The 22,919-nt window shown below is 47.8% G+C and overlaps 2 protein-coding genes across 2 annotated transcripts in view; both read left to right on the top strand.

Moving 5' to 3' along the window:
* The first annotated feature begins 899 nt into the window (after nt 1-899).
* LOC114681034 (agouti related neuropeptide) lies at nt 900-1,675 on the top strand. The gene is made up of 3 exons (XM_028854253.2): nt 900-1,029; nt 1,190-1,272; nt 1,456-1,675. The coding sequence occupies exons 1-3, from the start codon at nt 900-902 to the stop codon at nt 1,636-1,638; spliced, it is 396 nt and encodes a 131-aa protein (XP_028710086.1). The 3' UTR covers nt 1,639-1,675.
* Nucleotides 1,676-2,326: 651 nt separating this feature from the next.
* Nucleotides 2,327-22,919, top strand: part of Atp6v0d1 (ATPase H+ transporting V0 subunit d1) — a 40,859-nt gene continuing 20,266 nt past the window's right edge. Inside the window, exon 1 of the mRNA XM_028854262.2 lies at nt 2,327-2,608. Within this exon, the coding sequence (XP_028710095.1) occupies nt 2,479-2,608 (130 nt within the window). The 5' untranslated portion in view covers nt 2,327-2,478. The remainder of the gene's footprint in view (nt 2,609-22,919) is intronic.

The raw sequence follows: 22,919 nt of genomic DNA, 5'->3' as shown, positions 1-22,919 counted from the left end.
CTACATCCACAAATGGGCAGCCCTCACCATGTCCTCAAGCTGATGAGACCAGGCGTGGGCAGAGACCTGACAACACAGGGCGGAAGGGAGCTGCCATTAACACTAATGAAGCAGGCGGGCTGAAAGCTTTTTACTCTGAAGCTGTGTGCCCACCCAGGGAACAGTGCGTTCTGTTCCCTGGGTTTACAGGAACCCTAAGTGGAAAGGGACTTGGGGACAGGAACAAGAGTGGGGGGTCTTAAAGAAGGGAAAGAGGAGGTAGAGCTGGAGGGCTTGATTTTAGCTGGGAGAGCTTTTTTGACCTGTCTTCCAAAGAAACCTGGGGTCTAGTTTTTTACTCTACTCCCACCTGGCGACACTCACCGGCCCTTTGGTGCCCTTGACCAAAGTTCCTGGAAGCAAAGGAAACAACATGCCATGAAGAGGCTAAGTGAACATCTGTGGGGCCAGAAATTAAATTAAGATCGCCGGCCGCCTGCCTCATTATTGCTAATGGTTCTAGCCTGACCCACCCTAGTTTCTGGTCTTAGGGAAATTTTGGGGTCTGGACACCCTATCTTGTTCCCAAAGTCTAATTGGTTCCTGGAGGCTTATGCCAAATTGGACAGGCACTTCTCCCAATGGTTCAGGTTCTAGGGAGAAAGCCCAACTGTGTCCCCATTTTCCAGGGAGGGCCCTCATGGCCTGGCTGCAGGAAGCAGTCACGTGTGGGCCCTTTATTAGACCCTGCCATATAAGCTCAGAACACCAGCGGCCAGGAGCTCTCTAGGCAAGGATCAGCAAGCAAAGGTAAGTGCAAAGGCTAGACAGGAATTCTAACTTTCTGGGGTTAGTTCTCTCGGCGTTTTTAGGGTATTCTGAAGATGACTAAATGGGGGGTTTTCCTGCTGAGCCAGGCCATGCTGACTGTAATGCTGCTGAGTTGTGTCCTGCTGCTGGCACTGCCTCCCACGCTGGGGGTCCAGATGGGCTTGGCACCCCTGGAAGGCATCAGAAGGCCTGACCAGGCCCTGTTCCCAGCGTTCCCAGGTGAGTATGGGCAGGTTGGTGATGTATGGGGCAACGACAATTGCTGGGCACAAATCTGCCTGTATGGGGCTAAGCCCTCGTCCCCCCGAATCCCAATCCCAACCCTGGGAGGTGGGTACTTGGTACATGGTGGGTGTGGCCCTGACATCGTCTGCCCCAGGTCTAAGTCTCAAAGGCCGGAAGAGGACAACCGCAGACCGGACAGAAGAGGCTCTGCTGAAGAAGGCAGAAGCTCTGGTGGAGGTAACTCCTCAGGGAAAGGGATAAAGTAGCAGGTAGGGAGCATCAGATACCATCCTCTATCCCCACTGCCGGACCATCCAACCTGGCAGAACTGCAGACCATCCCTGCTCCACGCTCCACTGCCATCCTACTGGGATCGGGGTGGCAGAGTTTCCTGACGTTCTTGTTCCCCTATGAATGCAGGTGCTAGATCCTCAGAACCGCGAGTCTCGTTCTCCGCGTCGCTGTGTAAGGCTGCACGAGTCCTGCCTGGGACAGCAAGTATCTTGCTGCGACCCGTGCGCCACGTGCTACTGCCGCTTCTTCAATGCCTTTTGCTACTGCCGCAAGCTGGGTACTACTACGAATCTCTGCAGCCGCACCTAACCAATGGATGTTGGGCAAAGGCAGGGACGCGAATAAAGGATGGGACCAATCCTAAAGCTGTGGTTATTTTGAATGTGGCTGTCGAAGGGTCGTTGGGCTCACCGAAGGGTAGGGGGCGTCGTTATGCTGGAACTGCAAACACTATAACCTCAGGGTCTAGGTTACTCCATCTTCTGAGTCACGGATATCGGCGATTTTTAAGACACCAGGCCCCTATGGGGGGGAAAGCAGGAGGCCACACGCCAGCCCCAGAGAATCTAGTGCAACAAATGCAGGGAAGGCGGGCGCAGCTTAGCTTATGGGGAGTCAAGTCTAGCTAGTGGCTAAACATTGGTTTCAAAACCCCTTCTCTGGACCTCGGTTTCCGCCTGGTAGGAGACGGTCGCGGCAGCGTAAGGAACAGCACACAGGCTCACCTTGACCTGGTTGGCCCCACCAGGGCCAGACAGAAGCGCCTAACTCGGGAAAACTAAATTGAGGGCCCCCGCTCGAATCCTGCGGGTATTAGCACCACCACGCGGTCGACTTGCAACATCGCTGTTGCTTTGCTCTCCGCGGGCCGCCGAAGGCCCGCCTTGCCTTAGTGCGCAGGCGCCCAGAGGGCGGCTCGCTCCCGGGCGACGCTTGCGCGCCAGGCCACCCGGAAGCTGGATACCTAGAAGAGCCAGCCCCGCTGTGGTCACGTGAGACGCTTGGCGTCATCTGACGCACTTGACAGCCCTCTGCGGCCGCCGAGTCAGCTGATCTCGGAGTCGAGTTGCGTGAGCCCCAGCAGGGCTCTCAGGTCCCGCCGCCCCGCCGCCCCGCCGCCCCGCCGCCCCCGCCGCCCCCGCCGCAGCCATGTCGTTCTTCCCGGAGCTTTATTTCAACGTGGACAATGGCTATCTGGAGGGCTTAGTGCGCGGCCTCAAGGCCGGGGTGCTCAGCCAGGCGGACTACCTCAACCTGGTGCAGTGCGAGACTCTGGAGGGTGAGCCGCGGGTCTGGGCTGTGTGAGGGGCCTTGAGAGGCCGCAGTGGAGGCCGCCCTGAGCCGGGAAGCCGGAGACGGAGGGTCTCGAAGGGCCTGCGAGGCCTCGGGGAATCCGCGAGCGGATGGCGGGCATGTCAGAAGGGAGGCTACCTGTAGTTGCGGCTCTGTGAGGGGCCCAGACATAAACAAGACTTTAAAAACCGCCGTGGGTTGCCTCGGCTTGGGTTGCCTCTAACCTCGTGGAGCTAGGCCTGTAATTTAGAAGGCCGAGCTCCTGAGGATTGATTAGTCGGCGCCAAGTGTCCACCTACAAGCCTCTTCCTCACCCTGGCCCAAGCTGGGGCCTGTCGGGTGGCAATGCATAGGGAAGTTGGGTTGGGAAAGCTCTCCCTTCCCCCAAGGTCTTTGGAGTCCTTGGTGTTGGTCTGAGGGTTGAGCCTTCCAGGGGAACTGCTAAGACAGTTTGGTGAGAGGTTCCTCCCAGCTCCGAACAGCTGGCTGTGCAGTGTCTCCCAGACTGAATGTTTGGGAAAGCCAACCCTAACCCTGTAAATCTGAAGTTCGTGCACAAGTATTTGACCCCTACCCCCACCCCAGTGAGAAACGATGCCTTTGGGGACAACAGTGTCTTACACAAGAGTGACAGAAAGCTCAGTTCCCCTTTCATAACACTAGATGGAGAGCAGCGGTTCTCAACATGTGGGTCGTGACCCCCTTGGGGTGACAGGGGTTGCCTGAGACCATCGGAAAGCACAGATATGTATGTTAACGATTTGTAACAGTAGCAAGATTACTGTTAATGAAGTAGCAACGAAAATAATTTTATGGTTAGGGGTCACCACAACATAAGGAGCTGTATTAACGGGTCGCAGGCGTTGGGAAGGTTGAGAGCCACTACTCTAAAGTAAGATGGCTTTCAGGCCCATCTGTAGCAAAAGTACTAAGTTAGAGATGTCTCTATAACTCCAGACCCTCCACCCTGGTGGTAGTGAAGGATGGGGATGTGAGTTCCCATCTCTTAGTCCTAAATGATTCCTTTGAAGAATGGGGGAGAAGGCTTGGTGGTTCACCCAGTTCAGAAACTTCTCATCAAATACTTCTGGGGTTAAATTGAGCTCATTTAGTTATTAATTACCTTGAAAACTAGATCTGTCACATGAAAAACAGTGTTTCAAATATGAAACTTACTGAAGTTAAGTGCAGTAGCAGATTTTATGATTTTTATGTTAACCTGCAAGGAAATTTGTTTCCCTTCATTATAGGAGTAGAAATGGGGAGGAGAAGCCGGGCAGCTGTGGTGCACGCTTTTAATCCCAGCACTCGGGAGGCAGAGCCAGGCGGATCTCTGTGAGTTTGAGGCCAGCCTGGTCTACAGAGCAAGACCCAGAACAGGCACCAAAGCTACACAGAGAAACCCTGTCTCGAAAAACTTTAAAAAAAAAAAAAAAAAAGAAAGAAAGAAAAGAAGTGGGTGGAGAGGATACTTCAAGATGCTGGGTTGTGGGAACCAGCCACAAACCTTAGTTTGACTTCACTGTTGGAAGAGGAGAAATAGAGAGGCTGCCTTGGGCATGGCCTAACACCTAGTTGGCACTTAATGTGAGTTCGGTGGATTGATTGGAACTTGAGGAAGATTTTTTTCCCCTGTTACAAAGATGTTTAGTTTTTTTCTTTCGGAAGATCCTTATTTGGGTAATGTAAAGGTGAGCACTATTGCCTTTTTTCGACTTCTCTTCTGGCTTTCCTTACTCCAGCTGCTGCCTGCTCCCCTGTAGAATTTCTGGGAATCCGTGTTCCTGTCTTTTTTGTTTGTTTGTTTGTTTGAGACGGTTTCTCTGTGTTGTAGCTTTGCACCTTTCCTGGATCTCATTCTGTAGACCAGGCTGGCCTCGAACCCACAAAGATCTGCCTGGCCCTGCCTCCAGAGTGCTGGGATTAAAGGCGTGCGCCACCACTGCCCGGCGAGTGTTCCTGTCTTTGCAGCAGACACTACATCATCGACAATAAACATATTGGGACGTTCTTCCTGCTGTTTGGCAATGGGCCCCCTTGTGGAACATCATCCAGACCTTCCGGGTAGTATTTAGGGCCCTGCTCTTTCACACATACCCTTCTCCTTTGCATGGAGGATACCCAGCACTCGTGCACAGAGGCGATAGGACTTCAGAGTCCAGCAAACACGGGTTTGAATCTCAATCTGCCGATTACTGGATTCCTGTAGACATATTGTTCAATGTCTCTGGACATGGAAGTCTTCATCTGCCATAAGAGCAGCACCTATCTCATAAAGACTGTGAAGATGACCACAGTGCTACTTTGTGTAAACACTTAGCCCAGCACCAAGAATCCAGTAAGGGCTAGAGACAAAGTCTGAATTCAGTAAATGTTAGCTTGTATTTATTGTCTGTTAGTTAACTTGCTGGTCGTTCTGCTTCCTTCTCCGCCCATAAGCACTGTCCCACTGCCGCTACCTTCTTTTCTTTTTTCTTCAGTACTGTGATTTGAGCCCTGTAGATACTTGGAAAGTGGTCTAAGAACTGAACTATAGGCCTAGCCCTCTTTGTTGTTGTTTTGTTTTTGAGACAGGGTAGCCCTGGCTGTCCAGGAACTTATTCTGTAGACCAGGCTGACCTCAAACTCAGCGATCCACCTGCCTCTGCCTTCCCAGTGCTGGGATTAAAGGCGTGAACCACCACTGCTTGGCTTCCAGCCCTCTTTTTAATGTTTTATTTTGAGATAGAGTCTCTCTAAGTTACACTGGCTGGCTTGTACTCTATAGCCTAGGCTGGCTTTGATATTGTGATCCTCCTCCATAGCCTTCCAAATAGCTGGAATTGTTTTTGTATTTTTGCGCTTATTTTTAAATATTATGTGTATATGTATGTGTGGACATGTGCATGTGAGTTTGGGTACCGTTGGAGGCCAGAGAGGAGGAATTGTGTTCCCTGGAGCTGGAGTTACAGATGGCTGTGAACCATGTGGTTACTGGGAATTGAATGGAAAAATAGCCAGTGCTCTTCAGTCCCTTGTTTGTTTGTTTTTTGGGAAGGAACTCACTCTGTAGCCCAGGCTGGCTTAGAACTTACCATACAGTACAGGCTTGACAGGAATTGGCAAGTGTGTTTACAGGTGTGAGTTACCACACTTGGCTGCCAACCTCATCTTTGAAACTCTGGTCGTGGTTGACTAGAATGTTGTCTCCTCCATTCAATCATAACTTCTGTGGTATTTGTCAATGATACTTTTCTAGAAATTTCTTGACTTATATTTGGAATCCCAGGGACTTTGTATGCTGGAGATGCCCAGGACTTTTAAGGGCAGTACATAATCGGAAGCAGCAAAGAGGGCCAGTGAGAGTTGAGCAGGTAAAGGCACTGGCTGCCAAGCCAGTTGATCTGAGTTCAATTCTTAGGACCCATGTATTGAAAACCTAACTCTCACAGGTTTTCTGACCTCCACAGAGTGGTACTTTTTGTTTGTTTCGAGACAGGGTTTCTCTGTGTAGCCCCAGCTGTCCCAGAGCTCACTATGTAGACCAGGTTGGCCTCTGACTCAGACACCTGTTTGCCTCTGAAGTGCTAGGATTAAAGGCATAGTTACCACTGCCAGGCTTAGAGTGGTGCTTTTAAAAATCAGGAGGAGCTGGAGATATGCTTCAGCAGTTAAAAGCATTGGGTGCTCTTCCAGAGGACCCAGGTTCAGTTCATAGTACCCTCATGACTCACTGGAATTTGTAACTCTAGTCCCAGGGGACCCAATACCTTCTTCTGGCCTTCATGGGCACTGTACCTACTTGGTGTACAAGCATACATTCAGACAAACATTCATACACGTAAAATAACATGAAAAAATTTAAAAAGCAGGAATAGTGACCAAAAACTCCATTTGTCTTTTGCACAAAAGCTCTATGTGATTTTTGAAGGTGGTACTGAAAGCCTGAGCTTTGGGCTTCTGTTGCTAGCTCTTATTGCCTTCCTCATTTTCAAGGGGAAGAGGGAAAAAGATGAGAAGTGAGGAAACTGAAGAAACTTGTGAGTCCCATTAAGATCTTTTCTTGTGTGTGTGTGGGGGGGCGGGAGCGGCCCATGGGGAGTTCAAGACAGGGTCTCACTGTGTAGCTCGGGCTGTTCTGGAACTCACAGAGATCCACCTGCCTCTGCCTCCCAAGTGCTGGGGTTAAAGGTGTGGGCCACTACACCGGCTCCCCAGTAGGAGGTTTAGGCATGCTCTGGGGGTGATACAGATTTTAAAGAGAATGTTTCAAGTATTGGGCAGTTTCCAGAAGGCAGAGGGCAGGACTAAAGGTGTTTGTTTGCTTTGCAAGACAGTTTGTAAGTAAAAGACACAGGTGCAATGGTGTGGTTCTGTAATCCCACACTCAAGAAGGTTGGAGAATCATGAGTTCAAGACAGGCTTGAGATCCTGTCTCAAAAAAAAAATCAGAACAGACCCGAAAATAAATGGCAAGTGTAGTACCCAAGGCTCCTGGATTCCACTCCAGCAGGGTATCTTCCCCACTACTTCCTTCTGATAGAACTGTGTCTTTAAGACTTCCAATGCCCATTTATTCCATATTATACATCCTATCTGTCTCTTCAGGAGTGTGAAAAAGAACCATTCCTGCCAGGCGGTGGTGGCGCACACCTTTAACCTCAGCACTCGGGAGGCAGAGCCAGGCAGATCTCTGAGTTCAAGGCCAGCTTGGTCTACAGAGCAAGTTCCAGGACAGCCAGGGCTACACAGAGAAACCCTGTCTCAAAACAAACAAACAAACAAACAAAACTCAAAGCAAAATGGTGCTTGTATTAGACTGTATTCTTTTCAAGCAGGTGTGAGGGCTTGAGTTCTGTTCCCTAGAACCCACGTAAAGCCAGGCGTGTTAGTGTATGTCTGTAATCTCAGTGCTCCTATGGGGAGATGGGAGACAGAGACAGGAGAATCTCCAGGAGTTTGCAGGCTCCTTAGCCTGCTGTGCTTAGTAACAAGCAACAAGAATCTGACTCAAACAGTGGAACATGAGGACTGACACCTAAGGTTGTCCACTGACTCCTGTGGGCGTGCTACAGCAAGTGTGCAACTACACACACACACACACACACACACACACACACACACACACACACACGAGAATTGAAATAAGGAAGGTGTGTTGGCTCCTGGTTTCAGAAGCTTCAGGACATGTTCTGCTGGTTCCATAGTTTCTGACCTGTGGTGAGGAAGAGCATTAAGGACAGAGAGAACTGGTGCTGCTTGTCTCATGGTGGTCAGGAAGCAGAGTCAAAGGGAGAGGCTCAGACATTGACCGCGAGTATTGTAGGGGAATTTTAGGAAGAGCGTAAGATAAGGAGGCTGAGCAAGAAAGAGTGAGGGAGGAAAAAAGCTAAGTGTGTGGTAGTGCTCACCTGTAATCCCAGCACTTGGGCTTTGGAAAGCAGGGGTATAAGGAATTCAAATCTTCTTCTTCAGCTATATAATAATTTTGAAGCCAGCTTGGATTATATGAGACTTTGTCTAAAAAAATAAATAAGAAAGAAAAGAAGCAAATAAGGAATTAAGGTCGGTGTGGGTTAGGTAAGTGTGTAGATGACAGGATGAAATGATGACAGCTTGTAAGAGAAAGAACAGGTAGGGAAAAAGTGAGATGAGACTGAGCATCTGTGAGCCCTCTGAGTGAAGGCTCCTACCTTGAAAGCTTGAAAGCCAGCTTTGGGGACTACAGTAGAGTTGTGACCAAAGTCCCCAAAAGAGTATAGAATCAGAATAGAGACCAGAGATTGGATCCTTCTCCAGAAAGTGCTTCAGTTAAGCAAAGTTGGGAGTGGGGTGAAGAAATACTGTAAGTGGCCAAAGGACTTGGAAGTGAAGGGGATGGTGAGTTTCGAACATGGCCAAGAGCTTTATAGGAAGAACTTTCATTTGGTTCTACCATTCAGAAGTCATGAGTGACCTTAATGAGAACAGAGGAAGGAAGTGGTAGAAGCTAATGAAAGTGGATTCGCAGAGATGCTAAATAGATACAATAGACCTTGTTGATGAGTAAATCCCAGCTTAACCACTCACTGGCTTTGTGACCTTGAACAAGTAATTTATCCTTAACTGGAAAGTGGAAATAGGATCCCTTAGCTGGTGATTGGCCCCAGTGGTTCATATCTGTTCTCACAAGGCTGAAATAGGAAGATCACTTGGGAGCTTGAGAGTTTGAGGCCAACCTGGGCAACATAGTGATACCATCTTTAAAAAGGGGGGTGAACGTGTGTCTTTAGGATGTTTGTGAAGTGCTAAAATGGAGCTTGTTGCTGAGTGAACAGTCAAGCTGGCTGTTCCCATTGGTTATTCTTCCTTTAGTTACTAGGAAGCAGGTGTCATAGTGAGGTCTTAAGTGGACAATGCAAAAACACCACACAGGCTTCACTTAGTGCATGTGTGCTGAAGATGCTGAGCATTCAAAACAGCATTGAATGCACAGTAGCCACAAGGCACTTGGGGAGAATATGTGGGTTTCTTTTTCGGATGATAAAAATGTTCTGAAATTGTGATGAGTGAATATACTGAAAACTGTGTACTTGTTTTTTTTTTTTTTGGGGGGGGGGCTTTTTGAGATAGGGTTTCTCCATGTAGTTTTGATGCCTGTCCTGATCTCGCTCTGTAGACCAGGCTGGCCTTGAACTCATAGAGATCTGCCTGGTTCTGCTTCCCAAGTGCTGGGATTCAAGTTGTGTGTCACTGCCACCCGGTGAAAACTGTGTACTTTACACCTTTTCTTTTGGTTTTGGTTTTTGGAGACAGGGTTTCTCTGTGTAGTTTTGGTGCCTGTCCTGGATCTTGCTCTGTAGACCAGGCTAGCCTCGAACTCACAGAAATTCTCCTGGTTGCCTCCCGAGTGCTGGGATTAAAGGCATGCACCACCACCGCCCAGCATACTTTACACTTTAAATGGGCATGTTATATGGTAAATGAGTTAGTCTCGTTACCAAAAAAAAAAAAAAAAAAAAAAAAAAAAAAAAAAAAAAAGGCAAGGAAGTAGGAATAACATCTTAGGGAGAATTAGGGACATTACACTTATCAGAACAAAACTACAGAGAAGCTTTGCAACTGGGGGTAGAACACATGAAATATGTGCAGGGCCTGTGTCTAGATAGATGTCCTGCTGGTGTGTGGAAAGCCATGGACTCAGAAGTACATACGGTCAAAGGGAATGAGAGTTAAGATTTTTTAAAAAGAGAAAGATGACTAACTTTGGTTAAAGTCAGTGTGTAGGAAATGTCTTAAGAGTTGATGGCTTGGCTGGAGAGATGGCTGAGCGGTTAAGAGCACTAGCTGATCATTCATAGGTCCTGAGTTCAATTCCCAGTTACCACATGGTGGCTCACAACCATCTATGGGTTCTGATGCCCTCTTCTGGCGTAAAGGTGTACATGCAGATAGAGCACTCATATACATAAATAAATAAATCTTTAAAAAAAATGTTGCTGGCTGGGAGCTAGAGAGATGGCTCAACAGTTAAGAGCACTCTTGCTCTTGTGGGGAACCAGGGTTCAATTCCCAGTACTCACATCAGTAACTCTAGTGCCAGGGAATCCAGTACTGCCTTCTGGCTTCTAAAGGCACAGGCATGCACCTGATGCACACATACATGCAGACAAAACACACACATAAAATAAAAATAAATCTTTACAAAATCTTGTTACCTGGGTGGTGGTGGTGGTGGTGGTGGTGGTGGTGGTGGTGGTGCACACCTTTGATCCTAGCACTTGGGAGACAGAGGCAGGTGGATCTCAGTGAGTTCGAGGCCAGTCTGGTCTACAAAGCAGGTTCCAGGACAGCCAGGACTGTTACACAGAGAAACCCTGTCTTGAAAACAAACAAACAAACAAACAAACAAAGGTTTGTAAAGAGTTGCTGGCCAGTCGGATGGCTGCAACTCTGACTGCTTGTGGTCCGCTCTCCAGGTCTCATGGTGGAAGAAAAGAACTGACTCCCGCTGCTCTCCTCTGGTCTCCACACATGCTCATGGGTTGTGCAGACACCATAAATATAAATGTGTGTGGAGAGGTCCTGAGGTCAGGCCTGGTAGCACATACTTTTTATTTCAGCCTAGCACTTGGGATGCTGAGATAGGAAGGAAGATAATGAGTTCAAGGCCAGTCTTGGCTTATAGACACACCTTTTCTCAGACAACAAACCCACAAAAACAAAACAGTTTCTTTGTTTGTTTGTTTTGAGACAATGTTTATCCTTGGCTATCCTGGAACTCTCTCTGTAGACCAGGTTGGCCTTGAACTAAAAAAAGTTCACCTACCTCTATCATCTAAGTGCTGGGGTTAAAGGTATAGGCCACCATACCCTGCAATTTCTTTCTTTCTTTATTTAGTGTGAAAATGCTTACGTGTTTCATTTTGTTTGACTAAACAGGGTTTCCGAAATGAGATGAGCATAGCTTAGACAACAAGATTAGCTAGCTCAGTCCTAAATCCATCAGAGTCAGATCTGATCCAAAGGAAGAGATGTCACAGTCCTAACAATCTAGTGACAAGAGAGGTGTTCAGGGGGCATTGGAGAAATGTCTGCAGAAGGCAATAACCCAAGGGCAGTTTATACTATGGAAGGAAGGGAATAAATATGAGTCAGTGAGACTGAGCCTTGCATATGCCTGAAGTTTTCCCTCAGTATTTGAGGATCTGCATTGTTCCAATTACCTTGGACAATGACATCATTATATGAAGAGACCCCCTTGCCCATGGATCAAGGAGCTGGTATGGATCATTGATGACTGTGCCTGATGCCTTAATTGCTCTTTTCTAACTTGCTGCTGCTTCTGCTTCTCAAGAGAATGGACCCCTAAATTGGGGATAGAGGCAGGGAGAGGCAGAAGCTGCTGTGAGCTGTCTCGGTCTTGATCCTTTTCTGGATGAAGCAGAGGGGAGTTGTGGAGGAGGTGGAGACTGGTTGTAGGATATAAACAGAAGCCTGCTCTGATTCTCAGAAATCAATCCAGAGGCTGGTGGCTTTGGGTGACAGCATCAACTAAGGGCATGGAGGACTGACTCAGAGATTTTAAAAAAGTGGGGGGAGAATGAAATATACTTTTGTTAGATATCAGGTGAGAGGTATTAGAAGTCAGGTTTCTGACTTCAAGAAAAACTTGGGTAAACCCTGAAGCTGTTTGTGAGGTGGGGGACCCCCTGAGGAAAAAAATGGCATGAGTGTGGATAGAATGGTAAGAGAGGAGGTGTTGCCTCTTAGATGCCAGAGGAAGGAGTCCAATAGGCATGTGGGAAAGTAGCACTCAATTAAGATACCAATCTGGAAGTCATCAGTACACTGGCTGGTAGGAGACTGACAGCCCAGCTGTTTCTAGGCTTGCAGCCAGGGCAGCCTGCCTGAGAAGCCCAGTCCTGCTCCTGAGTTCTGCCAGGTGACTAGAGAAGAGTCGTAATTGTGGGCTAAATGTAGGTAAGTTTGGCCTAACAAGGACATCTGGCATGGAGCCTAACTTAGCAACAAGGCAGAGGGAGAAACATACTGGAATTTCCATTTCCTCAGTTGCTGACATCTCTCTGTGTGATTATGGGGTGTGGTTGGGTTTGTTTCTTGTTTCCTAATACATACACGTGGACACACATCTATATCTACACACACACACACACACACACACACACACACACACACACAGAGTTTTTATTGTTGGTCTGTTTTGGATTTTGAGATGATCTGGTCTCTATGTAGCCCAGTCTGGCCTTGAATTTGCTATGTAGACTAGGTTGACCTTGAACTTCTGATCCTCCTGCCTCCATCTTCAGGTGCTTGGATTACAGATGTGCATCACCAGTCTGGTAGGCAAAATTGTCACCTTCTTGTCAAAACACTGCCTGTATATGTGCTGTATGACTCTGTAACTCCATTTATAGGATTATATCCTATAGATGAGCATAGGGTAGTAGGCACAGAGGTATTCATGGCAGCCTTGTTACTAAGAGCAGACCATTAGAACCAGTGACATATTCACTAGTGTGGCTGCAGTGGTTAGATAAACCGTGCAGTGCCCTTACAGTGGGGCACTAGCAGTAAGTTTTCTAAGGGCTGATTTAGAAATATATTGTTAGGGGGAAGTTGGAAAGCATTTCATATAACATAATCCTACTGTAGTAGATTGGAGACGCTGGGAGGGAGAACATTTTTGAATGCCCAATTTATGTTTTCTTCCACTGTTTGGATATAAACAGAATGAACAAAGAATACTTTAAAAATTTAGAACAGGCATAGGAAGATAGATCAATGGTTAAGAGCACTAGCTCCTCTTATCCAGGACCCAGGTTTGATTCCCAGCATCCACATGGCGGCTCATAATGATCTTTAACTCCAGTCCCAGGGGATTCCCCCACCCCACAAGCACAAGGCAGATGCATGATGCACAGATGGACAAAACACCCTTATATGTAAAATAAGTAAATATTGAAAAAAGTTACAGCATCTGTTGAAGATTAAGAAAAATTAGGACATACAGGAACCAACACTCAATAGTCATCCAAGTCAAGACTTGTGCTGGTGAGCTTGGAACATATGCATTCCAGATTTTGGTTCACAGCATTATAGGGCTAATCTGAGGCATAAGGAGGTTCTGTCAAGCCCTTTTTCTTTGAAACCTTAGGATCTAGGGAATATTTGAAGCCCCACACCAGGCCTAGACTCCTCACATATCCCAGGCTAGAGCCCCAGGGTCCCTGACCAAATATAGCTGCCTTGGGCAAGTTCTGTCTTGCCTGGCCATTTTTTTCTTTCCTCTGCCTCTCATTCTCCATCCCCACTCCTGATTTCTCTTCATATTACATCTTGCACTAGTATATACTTTCACCTGATTTTATCTGGGAAGCTATTTATGGTCAAGCCAATAAGAGTCTGCCATGGAACACAAGCTCCAGCATGGCCCATTAGAACTTTTGATAGTGGGTGATAATATACTTTTTCTTGGATTTACTCAGCAGTTTCTTGGGCCTGGTTTGTAAGATAGAACCAGTGTCTAAAGTCTTTTCTGGCAGATTTAAGGTAGCCACTTAAAATAGGCAAATGTCAGCTGTTGAGGACCCTGTAGACTAAGGCTTCTCAGTGGCAGAGAGGGAAATTTTTGTTTGTTTTTGAAACAAGGCCTCACTTTGTAGACTGGGCTGGACTCAGAGTGTTTAGTGATCCTCCTGACTTATTCTCCTAAACACTGGGTTTATAGGCATACACCACTAAGCCCTATTAATACCTTATTTTAAATGTTTTTGCATAAAACTCATCTGATAACAATAGTTTACCTTTCCTGGTTTCCTTATTTTGTATTTATTTTCAGACAGGGTCTCATTATGTAGCTCAGATTAGCCTTGAAATTAGCATCCTCCTACTTCAGCCTATGAGCTATGCTACCCAGACTCTGCTTTCATATGAAACATAGCAGAGTGTTTTTTGCATAAGACCAAGTAGGTGTGAAATAACCAGAACCACTATCCCTGAGGGCCTAGGTCTGCCTCTAATGGTTTTGTCTCTGGTCCCCTAGTCACTTCTGTGGTTGCAGGGTGCCTGCTGCAGCATCCTGGTCCCTTCTCAGCTTATAGCTCAAACAACCAAATATAATCCAGTTCATATAAGGGCCTACATTAAGGACAGACAGGTGCAAGGAAATGCTATAATAGTCTGGTAAGTCATCTATGCCTGCTTAGGTCCAGGGCTATAAGACCTCTGATCAGCTGGGCATGGTGGTGCACGTCTCTAATCCCAGCACTCAAGAGGCAGAGGCAGGCGGATCTCTGTGAGTTCCAGGCCAGCCTGGTCTACAGAATGAGATCCAGGATAGACATAGCTGTTACACAGAGAAACCCTGTCTCAAACTACAACAAAAACAAAATCCAGCAGTGCAACTCTTAACTAAAATAAATGCTCAATTTTACATTTTTATTTTATTTATTTATTTATCTATTTATTTTGTTGTTTTTCGAGACAGGGTTTCTCTGTGTAGCTTTGCGCCTTTTCTGAAACTCACTCTGTAGCCCCAGCTGGCCTTGAACTCACAGAGATCCGCCTGCCTCTGCCTCCCGAGTGCTGGGATTAAAGGCGTTTGCCACCACCGCCTGGCTCAATTTTACATTTTGTGTGTGTGTGTGTGTGTGTGTGTGTGAGAGAGAGAGAGAGAGAGAGAGAGAGAGACTGACTGAGACTGACTGACTGACTGACTGATTGACTAGATGAATGATAGGCCCATAATGGTACTAGCAGAGTCCTAGGATTTTGAATCTAGGAGAGAGAAAGCTAAGGCTACATGCTGAAGGGGGTCACTGTGACACAGATTATCTTATTTCTGAGTAAGCGTCAGTAGAGACAAAACAGTTTGGAGAGTTAAAGGGAATTAGAGATTTGGAAGGGTCTAGCTGAGCTAGAAAACAAGTATGGCAGACTGAGGGTGCCCAAGCTTCCCTCCACATCCTGCTAGCCTTGTTCCTCAGGAAACTGTGTCAGTGGAGACCAGTTTCTCATGCCAGACTGATACCACTCTGGTATGTATTCTGGCTTTTCCAGACACATGTTTACTTCTGAGTTAAATTTTCATTGTTTTTTAATTAATTTAAATTATTTATTTTTATGTGTATCGATGTTTTGCTTGCATGTCGGTCTGTGCACCACCACATGTTTGCTTAGTTCTTCAGGAGACTAGAAAAGAACATAGGATCTCCTGGAACTGGAGTTGCAGATGGTTGTGAACTCCAATGTGGGTGCTGGGAATACAACTCCTCTGGAAGAGCATCCAGCTCTCTTAACTGCTGAGTCATCTCTCAAGCCTCTCTTTATTCGTTTTTTTTTTTTTTAAAGATTTATTTATTTATTATATGTATACAGTATTCTGCCTGCATGTCTGCCTGAAGGTAAGAAGAGGGCGCCAGATCTCATTACAAATGGTTGTGAACCACCAAGTGGTTGCTGGGAATTGAACTCAGGGCCTCTGGAAGAGCAGCTGGTGCTCTTAACCTCTGAGTCATCTCTCCAGCCCATCTTTATTCATTTTTTAAAAAATGTGTATGAATGTTTTACCTTCGTGTATGTATGTACATATGTGCCCCATGTGCACTCTTCGTCGAGGGTATTGGATCCCCTGGAACTGGAGTTATGGATGGTTATAAGCCACCATGTGTGCTGGAATTTTAACCTTTGCAAGTGCAGATGCTTTAAGCTGCTCTCCAGCACCTTAAATTCCCATTCTTCATGACATATTTCTGCACCTCTTTGCAGGTGTCAGCAATCTCATGCCTGTAGGGGCTGATGGCTGGGGGAGATGGAGACCAAGAGTCTGAGGCATGATGAAATTGGAAGGATGTGTTGAGAGGGAACTGGAGCTGGAGCACCCTCTTCTCGCCAAGAACCAATCCCCTCATGGTTGTCCATAGACCCATCCTCCCTTCTGCCACTAGAGGGTGCACTAGGATCACTGCCGCTGGGAGAGGCAGCATGCCGGCCTATGCTTCTGCTGTACACAGCACCTGCCCATGGCTGCTGTCCTTTAGGATTTCTGTTGGGCTCTACTTCTGTCACTCAAGGCCTTAATTAGCCTCTCAGATTAGATGTAGGGCTCATGGTTCAGTGTCTCCTATTTGTTTGATTCTTTCTGTTCTTTTCTCCCTGTGTCCCATCTTCCAAGGATAGGAAGAAGACCAGAGGACATTCTCTAATATTCTGTGTCCTGATGCCTAGTACAGGATGCTCTAACCTTGACTAATACACTATCTTCATTTACTTGCATTTAGGTCATTCTAGCAGCTCTCAGAGCTGGGGTAGCAGCCACTGCAGTGTGTTATCTCATGAGCTCTTAAGATGTCTTTAGGGTTTCAAGTAGGAGCTTGAGGCTCTCCAGGGGTCAAGACCTTGTCTTTCAGGCTCCTAGAAATATACCTTTCACCAGCTTTCCACCTTGGTGGTTCCACCCAGAATTCATCCATAGTATTTTCCTTTGGGACTCTAAGAAGGACATTTAGGCATGTGTGGCACATACAGATACATGTGTAAGCAGCTCTGAGAGAGAACTAAGCATAGTACCAAACTCCAGGTAACTAATGTTGGCCCACTAATTCTGCCAAGAATGGGGCTGTTAACAGGTGACTGACAGCTCTTCTTCCTCACCCTCTGCTCTGATTTGAGTGCCTTTCCATTGAGGTCACTACTTTTGCCTCAGCCAGTATTCCAAGGCTGACTTCCTTCATCTCTTCACTCCCTTTAAGAGACAGAAAAATGAAAGATCACTTTAGCTAGACTACTATTTCATAACCTGGATGCCTTTTCCACCTCTCCATACCCAGCATCCTGCAGCTCCCCTGATGGACTGTGAAGATATGCTCAGGGGCCTGGCCTGGTCTGACATCTAAGGACAGACAGGCATACTTTAGCAAGGGAAGGCTCCTGGGGATAACTTATCCAACCTTCTTATTTTATCTGGGAAATTAGGTCCCAGATAAAACCCATGGACTTAATCATGGTCTCCTAACATCTGTTTTGGCTCTTCAGGTCCAATCACTCTAGATTCTCACTTTTTTCCTTCATTTACTATTTAATTTGTTTATTCAAGGCTCCCTGGGCTATATCTGTGTATATCTAGCCCCTGACTCAGTAAGGGGTGGTTAGTGGAAAGAATCCCTGCTTCTGGGACCCTTGCCAATCCCTCGGGCCTTGCTACAAGGAATCTAGATTAGAGTTAATGAGTTGGGAGTTGAGGAATTTAGGTGAGATGCAACCCATGATCTGCTGCACAGGTCCCTGAGGCTTCCAGGTCACATGTGGCAGCTTATTCATTTTCTCCACCTACTAAGTTTCAAACTGCATTGCACATGGCTGGGTCTGGGGGAACAGAGAGTCTTGGAGGATCTTTCAATCCTTGCCAAGACTGTATGCTTCCCACATCCTCCAATAGCTTCCATTATTTGGATCTAGCTTTTGTTTCATTTAAAGTATTTTTTATTTGAGAGAGAGAGAATGAATGTGTGTGTGTGTGTGTGTGTGTGTGTGTGTGAGAGAGAGAGAGAGAGAGACAGAGAGAGAGACAGAGAGAGAGAGAGAGAGAGAGAGAGAGAGAGAAGGAATGAATGAATATGACTGTGTGTAGGGGTGTCTGTGCTAGCGTCCAAAGGAGACAAGACCCCAAGCAACTAGAGCTATAGACAATTATGAACCACCTGATGTGGGTTCTGGGAACCAAACTCTGGTTTTCTACAAGAGCAACAAGTGCATTTAACTGCTGAACCATAGATCTACCTTTTAAACTAAGAAGCTCTCCAAGTATGGAACCATCACCCTGTCAGAGGCTAGTCCAGGACCATAGTGCTGATCACATCCAGTCTAGTTTTTAATTACTGTTCCCCCCGCCACACACACACATGTCCATTGTGTCCTTGAGTAGAGTTATTGGGGATAACCTAAAGGTGAGTGAAGGTTACTGAACAAGACCAGTCTGGATACTGCTGGATGCTGCCACCTTCTTACCTGGTCCAAGTGTTTTGGTTTTGCAAGACATAAGTATGGTATGCCCTTGGCCTCGGCTTCTCTTGCAGTTTCCATGAGCTCTAGGGGATGGAGTTTCATACCGAAGGTATCAAGTCTTCACATATATGAATGAGGCTTGATCCTTTGAGCCTGTCCATAATGTTGAGACCAAAGCAAAATAAATCTTTTCTTATGTCTCTCTCTCTCTTGGACTGTCTCTGAGCACCATGGACTTGGCAGGCTGCTCCTGCCAGGATCTCAGTATATAGTCTCACAGAGATCAGAGCCTCTGAAACTACACTTCTCCATCTGAGCAAGCCTTAGCTTTCCTTCTTCCAGAGGTCTGTATGTGGAACAGGAGCCCAGCATCAAGAACTGACTGGATCACTCAGGTGCTATGGTCCAGCAAACCCAGGACCTAGACATGGACATGAGCCAGCGTTTGAGCACAGCTCACTGCTACTGATGACCTTCGTTTGGCTGCCTGGCACCTAGCAGTGAGACCTCTTTACCTCTCATATTCACAACCAGACAGATTCACATCTTTGGGAATGCAAAACAGCCCCAGTTTGCATAAGGCCAAAGTGCATGGTAGCAGCAGAAGAGGTGTAGTCCCCAACTCCCAGGATAAGGTCCCTTGATTGTCAGGCTGGGCTGTGGTTGGGGAACACAAGGAAACTACCCTGGAAGTCTTGTGTCCTTTTGGTCATACCAGTCCTTTGAAGCCTTAGGACCAAGGAGGGAACAGCCTTGTGAAGGCTGTCCAGTTGGATTACCACTCAGGTAGAGGAGAGCTGCTTGGAACTTGCCCTGGGTGCAGCAATAACCAGCTCTGCCCCTCCCTTTGGCACATGAAGCCGTTGCCTGACTGCCACCCTTCCTCATGGATGAGTTGACTTCCTCGTGGGTTATGAGAGATGCTTTCATTGTCCCAGCTACAGGGACGGGATGTTCCTAAGATCACGTGGGTAATTAAATGTTACTCTGCTGCCACCTGCCACCTGTCCCAGAGCTGGGAGTGGGGTGGCTAACCTGGGGCAGACATCCTGATGACTCTTGGACATGGGGAGTGATCTTCCCACCAATGTTTGATGTTGGTGGGTGGTGCCACCAGTATCAGCTCAACCACCTCTGTGAGTTAGTCCCACCCCCTGCTGTCAGTGCCTTACCTTAACTTAAAAGCCTCCAGCATGAAATAAAATTTGGATCCAGAAACCAAGGAGAGAGAACTCTCTGTCCTTTCCCTGCAGGAGCCCTGCTTCCCACCACCTGAAACCAATAACTGTATAGACTCCAGGTTCTGCTGGCCTGCCAGGTCCCATGGCTTCCCATGGAGCAGGAGCTACACTTGGCTACTCTACCTCCTGTTTGCTCCAAAGACTCTGGGGAGCCCAGGGCAGCCCAGGGTGTAATATGTGGGGCAGAGTTGGGTCAAACCACTGTCTAGATCTCTGGGCTGCTCAGAGCTCTGTATAATCTTGTTGGTAGGTAAAGTAACACATGGACTTTGGGACAGGCATCCTAAATCTTGAGCCAGCTCTATTCTTCCATCTCTAGTAGATAGTAGAGTTGTGCTGGTGTGTTTACATGCTTATGTGGGGTATAGGGATCTCCACAGGCAGGGACATGGAGGACATGCTAGAGTCCATGTATATATAGAAAGATGCTTTAGACCATGGAAAGGAGGATCAGGGGAATTCTTGGTGGGGCTGAATAGGGCAGCTGGAGTGGAGACTATTGGGCTGAGAATGTTTGTTAGGATGCTTTGTGTGTTCTGTCTGCTAGAAAAGGTGGTCTATAGTGTACTGTGTTGATGTTTCTCCTTATACCATTACTTCAATTTAATGTCTGTACAGGTGCCCTGGGGGTAGGGCTGGACACCTAGTGCAAGTGCTGGGCAGTCAGCCAGGAGCCTGGATATAGAGATGTACTATAAAATACTCAGGACCAAGTTACAGGACAAGATTTGAACCCATATTTTATGGCTCCATAACTCAGACTTTTCTCTCATCTTGAGCCAGGCATGGTGGTAGGTACATGCCTGTAATCCTAGCCCCTAGAGACAAAGGCAGAGGGATTTTAAGTTTGAGGCCATCCTGAGTTCCACAGAGAGCCCTGTATTAAACACATGCACACATCCACAGTATTTCCTCCTTCTCTTCCAATGGTTTGGCAGCGTGGGTCTGCAGAGGAATGGAAACTATAGCATAGACCAGCTGGTGGAGGAAGGGTGTGCCTTCACTGGCCAGGAGAAGGGGCTTTGCCACTGCAGGGGTGGTAAGGAAGAGCGGGCAATATGTGGGGAGGGAGACAGCTAGCATTTGATAGGAAGAGTCGGAACACGGGGTTTGCCGAGTGCCTTCAATAGGCCACAGTGGAGGCTTAAAGGCTGCAGTGAAGAGGATACTCAGTCTGTGCTGAGGCCTTAGGTAAACCCAGGGTTAATGGTTCCCATGCAGAGCTCCCACGCTTGTGTTCCAGCTGTGGCACTCTGACCCTGCAGATCCAGCCAGCCAGTGCACACATCTGCTTTAGAGCTGACATGAGCCTGAGCCACTCCCCTGAGCCTAGGGAGGAGGTTTTGGTATAGCATATTCACCCAGAAGTCTCAGGGTGGCACAAACTCTATTGCACCATCAGACTGTCCATCTGTCCATCCTGTGTTTTCTCATTTTGAACCTCTAGAAGTAATAGCGTTGGAAGGGGATCCTTGTTCCTTCAAAGCAGACCCCTCACCTGATCTAAAGTAGAACCAAGGTAGAATAGACTGATGGCCTCGCCACCCTTGCAGGGTTGGCACATTAGGCTCTATAAAACATGTTCTAGCATCTGGTTTCATACAATTCCTGAAAACTCCTGAGCTCCCCAGGAGAGCGTCGTTGAGTAAACTCTGGAAAGGCAGAAGTGAAGTCTGGGAACACACTGTCCTCTTACACGTTGCTCTGGCCAGCTGGCCAGCAGGACCCCTCTGTGGACCATGAGGCCATGGATAAGTGTAGACTGGGCCACCCTGCTTAGTGTGTTGTTCCCCTAGGGCATGTGGGACCAACTCCTTGGCATAGGCCATGACCCTCTTTTTCTGCCTGCCCAGGTCCTTGGAGAGCTGCTGTAGGGGCTAGAGGGCTGGAGAGGCCATGTGCTACGTGCCCCTGGGGGACAGCTGAATGGCCTGAAAGATCCCCTTCAGGGTTGACAGGCTTAGGGAATGCTTTCAGGAAGAGGATGGGGGCAGGGTTGCTTAGCTCCACCTCACACAGCCTGGCTGAGTGAGTCACTACCAAACCAATACTTTATCAAACAGAGCAGAGAGCACTAGTCAGGTTGGTGGGGGGCAGGGGGCATGCCACTGTACTATTTAGGAGCCTGGGGTCAGTCAGTAAGATCAGTAGTGGCAGCAGGGACCAGAGCCTTCCTACTGAAAGGTCATGACCAGAGGAGACTGGAGATTAGGGATAAGCAAGGGAGTTTTCAGGAAGGTGCAAGCTATGAAGCTAGCCTGAAGCTGGTACAGGCTTATAGGCTAAATAGCCATGCCAGGTGGTTGTTGGTCTGTGGTCTTCCCTGGTACCTCCAAAGAGCTCTGCTGAGCTGGGACAGTAGCCTTTGACACACAGCCTTGAGATGACAGAAGCTGCCCTGTGGAAGAGGGAGGGGTTTCTAGGCTTGGGGTGTATCTTCCTTCTTCAGTCTTCCTGCTGGGCTTGAAGAAATAGCTCTGTTTCCTCCACTTCAAGGACTTCTTTTTTTTTTTGGTTTTTCGAGACAGGGTTTCTCTGCGTAGCTTTGCGCCTTTCCTGGAGCTCACTTGGTAGCCCAGGCTGGCCTCGAACTCACAGAGATCCGCCTGGCTCTGCCTCCCGAGTGCTGGGATTAAAGGCGTGCGCCACCACCGCCTGGCTTCAAGGACTTCTTAATAAGGCCACCTATGGACTTCCCTAGAGAATTCACTGGGAGCTTAAATAATAGGAAAGGACTCTTGTCAGAATAGTAGCATTGGTAAGTCAGAGTCAAGGGCAAACAGAGTGTAAGGTCAAGACCTTGGGCCATTGGGGAAACAGAGCCTCTTGAATAAAGGACAGTGACATATGGAGATGGATGACTTCACTCTGGGGTTGGTGTGGAGAGTGGACTTGGGAAGTCAGGACTGAGGAGTGGAGCAGGAAGCCTGCATGGCACTTGGAGATGGTGCTGGTGGGGGACAGTTGCCAGAACAGCTGAGCCAAGGACTTAGGAGGCCTAGGAGATCTGGGGTGGGCCTGGAGTCGGGTGCGGAGGAGCAAGCCCGGGGTTCTGAGACCAGGAACACAGAGAAACTGACTTAGTCTGTTTCCTCTAAGCTAGGTCACACGAAAGCAAGAACTTCCTGATAGCAACAGCATCTTTTTGAACTTGAGAACCAGCCTCTGAGGAATTCTTTTACTATGAGAGATCCCAAACTGGCCAGACACTACTGCTGCTGGGACTGATAGGACTTAGGGTAGACAGCTGGGCTTGTGGGTAGATAACCAGAATACAGCTCAGACCTCAGATGAGGCAGGTGTGGTCCTCTTAAGGCCGTCACTGATGCTGTTAGGCTGCTTTGCCCAGGCAGGTCTCACAGCGGAGCTAGCCCCTGTTGTCCTCGGGTGCCCTTGAGGGGCTGGGCTAGGGCCCGGTGGCTGGGTCTCCCACAAAGCATCTATAAGTTCCAGGCCTCTTCTGTGTTTGGATCCTGTCCCCAGTCACATTCCCTCCTCCATAGCCTTCAGAGAGAGCAGGAAGCTGAGGAGAGAGCGTCCTAACCCAGCTTGTCCTAGCCCTGGCCAGGCCTG

This window comes from Peromyscus leucopus, chromosome 5 (assembly GCF_004664715.2).
Source record: "Peromyscus leucopus breed LL Stock chromosome 5, UCI_PerLeu_2.1, whole genome shotgun sequence".
Classification (NCBI taxonomy): Eukaryota; Metazoa; Chordata; class Mammalia; order Rodentia; family Cricetidae; genus Peromyscus; species Peromyscus leucopus.
This window is presented reverse-complemented; position numbering and strand designations above follow the sequence as displayed.

Bases quoted from the DNA above. Each gene is read 5' to 3' on its own strand.
- LOC114681034 (XM_028854253.2), top strand. From the start codon at position 900: ATGCTGACTGTAATGCTGCTGAGTTGTGTCCTGCTGCTGGCACTGCCT. The intron at 1,030-1,189 runs GTGAGTATGGGC...CGTCTGCCCCAG, and splicing joins CCTGTTCCCAGCGTTCCCAG to GTCTAAGTCTCAAAGGCCGG. The intron at 1,273-1,455 runs GTAACTCCTCAG...CTATGAATGCAG, and splicing joins AGGCAGAAGCTCTGGTGGAG to GTGCTAGATCCTCAGAACCG.